The sequence below is a fragment of the Gallus gallus genome, chromosome 11 (genome assembly GCF_016699485.2).
Source record: "Gallus gallus isolate bGalGal1 chromosome 11, bGalGal1.mat.broiler.GRCg7b, whole genome shotgun sequence".
Classification (NCBI taxonomy): Eukaryota; Metazoa; Chordata; class Aves; order Galliformes; family Phasianidae; genus Gallus; species Gallus gallus.
Window position 1 is genome coordinate 7,759,659 of NC_052542.1, and position 5,230 is coordinate 7,764,888.

The 5,230-nt window shown below is 46.2% G+C and overlaps 1 protein-coding gene across 1 annotated transcript; it reads right to left on the bottom strand.

Moving 5' to 3' along the window:
- Nucleotides 1-585: 585 nt before the first annotated feature.
- On the bottom strand, nt 586-3,938 carry UQCRFS1 (ubiquinol-cytochrome c reductase, Rieske iron-sulfur polypeptide 1). Its single transcript, NM_001005843.2, has 2 exons — nt 3,692-3,938; nt 586-1,389 (listed from the first exon to the last, which is right to left on the bottom strand). Exons 1-2 carry the CDS (start codon nt 3,897-3,899, stop codon nt 779-781), a joined length of 819 nt encoding a protein of 272 aa, NP_001005843.2. The 5' UTR covers nt 3,900-3,938; the 3' UTR covers nt 586-778.
- Nucleotides 3,939-5,230: the final 1,292 nt, after the last annotated feature.

Sequence of the window (5,230 nt, forward strand, 5' to 3'; positions counted from 1 at the left end):
TAGTGCACAACGTGTACAACTTATATTTCCCTTTTTACTTCTTTCTCAAATTATTTCTATTGGAAAACCGTCACAGATTTTCCAGTGTCCTAAGTAACTGATCAAACGTTTAGGTATGTGTGGTGTAATTAGTATGTAAAGTGTAATTCCACTGCGGCACGTTTACTTTTTGTCCTCATCATCATAAAATTACATTGTTACCGTAGCAGAGAAATAGTTACGAGCTGCTTTTGAGCAATGTAAGCTATCTTTTTCCCAGGTTTGTTTTTATGTACTTTTTCCTTCATTTCCCTTGAAAACATACAAGCATAAAAATGCACTGGAAACGAAGGGATTGCATTTAGTACAATTCTACACTGAAGCTGATTCCAAACACTGCTTTAAGTCTGCTGCGAGTTTTTTAAAGGTGTTTCTTCCCATAGTGCAGTAAAAACTAAATGCAAATAATGAAAATGTGGTACAGAGAAAGCTGTGGTTGTGTAGCTCAGCGTCTATGTGGAGTATGCCTTCTTGCAGCTGCATAAACATATTTTGTGTATGTTGTAGAGTCTCTTTGACTCAGTACACAAACAAATACACATTATCTTAAGTCAGGAACAAGTGCTCACTTCAAGTTTTTATTAAAACTGAACATAGGGAAGTATTCAAACATACTTCCGGTAGAGAATGAAGCTGATGTATTTTTAGGATCATCTGGTTTGACAGTATTTCAGAATATCAGTTAACCCTTTTAAGTATACATTCACCAGAACATGAAAGTGAGCAAGCACTTTGTTATTCAGCCAACAACAACTAAATCATCACCAACAAACTGGTAGGTTGGAACCTCCAGGTTATAGGGGGCAGGACCTTTCCTGATTCTGCCAGAGGCATCATAATGGGACCCATGGCACGGGCAGTAATAACCACCAAAATCTCCAGAGTTAGCAATTGGTACACAACCAAGATGAGTGCAGACTCCTACTAATATGACCCATTCCGGTTTCTTTACTCTGTCTAAATCGTGCTGTGGATCTCTCAGCTTAGACACATCAACTTCAGCTTCCTGGTTAATCTCTGCTTGGGTTCTGTGACGCACAAAGAGGGGTTTCCCTCTCCACTTGAAAGCCACGTTTTTGCCTTCAGGAATGTCAGATAGCTTGATCTCAATCTTTGACAATGCTAGCACATCAGCAGAAGCACTGAGGCTGGAAATAAACTGGGTGACAACATTCTTAGCAGCATATGCAGTAGCTACGCATGCTGTTGCAGTCACCAGGTAGGAAAACCCTTTTCTATCTTCACTGCTGGTTTGAGAAGACGTTGTGGCATCCATCACATCTTCACGACGGTAGGCAGAGAAGTCAGGGACCGTGACATCATTGTGGACGTAACGCACACTGGCAGGTGCTGCAAGAAAAATAATATGAAATGGCAACTCTTTCACTCAAAACATACTATGATGTATTTTATATTTGGCTGTTCTAAATCACGTTTTATGAATGATGGGAACGTTATTCCAGAGTCTTGGTAGCATTCCTCTAATAATACGTTTCAATTTTACCTTGTAAGATGATACTTACTAGAAGGTATTTTTGGTAGATAAACAAGTGGTTTGTGAATCATTCCACTTTATCTGTGAAAACTGAATGAAGCCTGACAAGGGCATAGCAAGACCTGCAAAAGGTTCTGGGTTTCAACCGATCTGTTGGTTTGGCAGCATTTTTTTTTCTTCCCAATTTCAAGGCAGAAATGCTGCAGAAAACAACAGCTGGCTGACAGAAGACAGACAGGCTTTCTGTTCTGATGTTTCTCCCCCAAAAAAATGGTTTGAACAAATTTGATTTCCTTTGATTTAAGTAACCTCGACGCCTTGAACGATCTTAAGTGTCTGGTTAAGCATTTTAAAGATTAAAAATGCAAGATCAGACACCCTCCTTTATAGAACTTAAAACTAACATCAAAGCTAATTGCCCCAGGAAATGATATTTAAACCTTTCAAGCTCCAGTCTCCTATTTGCAGACATGTTTCATAAAAGGATTTAGGAATAAATCTAGTAAATATCCAGCTCCCAAACTTTGTGAAATTCCCACTTGAAGCCAATGTGCTAACCTGGCAGGATGTGGCTACTAAATAAGGGGCCGTCCATTAGTTTCTCCAGCGTATGAAAACTACCTCCCTTAACACAAATGTAAGGAAAGAACATGCTAAGGACACATGACTTGCCAAAATGCAAACTGTGCATTGGCAAAAACTGTTTAGTCTTATTTTTTTCTAGCAGTTGGCACAAAGTTAATGGATTAGTTGAAAGCATTCTCTTAAACTACTCAAAATAACTCTAAGAGATTTATAAGCAATCTAATAGGGAAATAGTACATTTATTTACAATTAACTCAGGAAATTGAAAGTATTAAATGGAAAATGACAATTCTATGAGAGCAAACTACTCATTTATTTGTGTGAGGACATTTCTCATTTAGTAGCAAGCTAATAGGCATCATAAATAACCTACTTCAAAAATTCTGTCATACTTCTCACACTAATTGAAGCTGTGAATAAGACTACATGTCCATTACTTATAGATCTGTAGAATTTAGATCTGGATGTGTCCTTTACAATTGACAGGTGTAGTTCTACCCATTACAGAGCATCCTTCATAAGGCACAGCCATCTCGAAGACTTACACAAGTATCCTATTGCACAGTAAGGTGCCAACTGTTGCTATGTGCTCACCATCAGAAGATAAGGAAGCTTATTTTCACTCCAGTACATACTTGTGTGTACTTGTATGCATTCTTCCTACTTCATTTAAACTTGCATATACAGTGGGTACAAAAGAGTTTCTACTATTTCATACTAAGTCCACAATGACTGCAGATCCTTCGTTCCCCGATGTGCCTATTTAGGCCTAACACAGCTCACTGTGGTCAGGGCACGTACTTCAGACTAGATATCCTGCTGCTAATATATAAAGTACACAGCATTAGGCAGCCTTGAAGCCTTGCCTAACTGGCTGCTGTCAGATACCCCTTGAGGCCAGAACCTGGGTGTCCCACTTGTTGGCAGATACTTGTCACCTTGTCAGCAAACCACTTCCATTGCACTGAGCATGTGAAAGGATGCAGTGCCCAACTGATGAGAAGACACAGACATGGAGCTGTAGGAATAAGGGGCTCGGCAGTGCATGCCTTGCTGAGAAGCCCCTGTCCTTCTTTGGCCCAAGGCAGACTGCAAGAATTTCTGAGTGACTTGATCTGGTTTACACTTTCAGGACAGTGCATGAATCAGGGGCAGAAAATAGTGCCTGTTCCAACAGTTCTTTCCTAGAACTCTTCCCATGCAGCTGAAAAGCACATCTGTTCTCAGATCTCTGATTTACATCAATTAAAAGGTAAAAGCCGTACTGAATTATACAGTTTTCCTGAATCTCCCCAAACGCAGAACAAATACCCGTTTAAGAGTCATCAGAGAGGAGCAAGCCTTCAACAGTCTTAGCTCCACAGTCCTAAACGTGCATCACCCCGGCAGCTGGGAGCCCAGCACTGCCTGCAGGACCCAGCAAACCTTACGACCCCGGCCCGAGCGGCGCTTCCGGGGACGCAAAGAGGACGAGGGAGCACCGCCGGCTGCCGCCCCCCGCCCAGCCCCGGGCCCGGCTCCCGCCCTCCCCGCCCCGGTGCCCCCCTCAGGGCGCTCGGGCCCGGCCCGCACCGTTGAGGCTGATGCCGGCGACGAGATCCCGCCGCGCCGAGCGGCCGCTCATCGACTCCCGACACAGCAGCGGTCGCTTCAGGTCCAGCACCACCTTCTCGGGCCGCAGCGCCGCCGGCGCCAGCGCCTTGAGCGGGCCGGGCACGGCGTGCGCCGCGGCCGACAGGTAGGGCGCGAAGGGCCCGGAGCGGGCGGCCACGGACAACATGGCGGGTGCGGGTGCGCCGGTCACCGCCGCGACCTTCCCGGCGGCTGCGGCTGCGTGTTGACGTCACCCGCGGGCGGATGAGCGCGATGGCGTCACTACAGCGCCGTAGGGTCGCAGCAAACGGACGTCATAGCCCTGAGGGGGCGGGGGGACGCGCTGAGGGCGATCTTAGGCCCCGCCCTGGTGTGCGCGGCGGGAGGGCGGATTTGAGCTTGTGGGGGGATCGCCGTGTTGCTGCTTGTGGAACCGCGTGCTGTGACGCTGGGCTGGGTGGCTGTGGTGCGGCCTGTAGGCGGTGGGGCACGTTGGCAGACACGTACACAGCCACAGCGTTTTCCTTTCAGCGATTACGGCGTGTCTCTGTATCAGGAATTGTCAGAATTAATCTGAAATGATTGCTGGAAATACATTTTGCTCCTCAGATCCCAAACTACCCTTGTCACACGGGCTGGGGTGCAAGCACAGGAATCCCATTTTCGCTGTCACTCGGACTGGTTTCGTTCAGCCATATAGTGGTATGGGGTGCTGCTGCACTGCAGCACCCGCTGCCCCGTGCAGTTAGCTTCAGAAAATGCTTGGACTGCCCTAAAAAGTAATTTGAAACAAAACAATGCTGCCGTCACCTTCTTTCCCCATGCACAGGGACATGGTATCCTCCAGGTGAGTTAAAAGCAAATCCACTCCGAAGGCTGTTCTGGAGGTGAGCGTTCATAAAATGGCGGCTGCAGGCTGCTCACGCGGTGGGAGGGCAGCTCTTCAGAGTGCTCTGGTAGTCTCCTTCTGCGACCTCCAAGGAAGCTGCTGGCTGGCTGCGATCGCAGGGCTGCAGCTGGGATGTACCGCAGCACTGCGTACTGACTGGGGGTGCATTCTCACCCAAAACGTGTTTGGGTTAATTGCATGGATGAGAGGAAAACAAATGTATCATACAGATAATTCTGGACTAACGGAGATATCAATTCTTTCACTAACAACTAGAGTAAATAATTAAATATTTAAACAACAACAACAACAACAAACAAGCAAAAAAAACCAACTTTATAGTGCCAACCTTGAACTTGAGGTGTCACAGCTTCCAATCACAGGATCCAGCTCAAATTCTGGGAGAGCGTGCCAGTAGGTGCAGCCCTGCTCTAGCCAAGCTTACACCGTTTCTAGAACGCTAACTGCAGTTTCTCACCTAGCCTATAGGGTCCATTCATAGCATCACAGGATCATTAAGGTTGGAAAAAACCACTAAGATCATGTAGTCCAACCATTGGCCCATCACCACCATACCACTAAACCACGTCCCTCAGTGCCACATCTGCCCCTTTCTTGGAAGTCTCCAA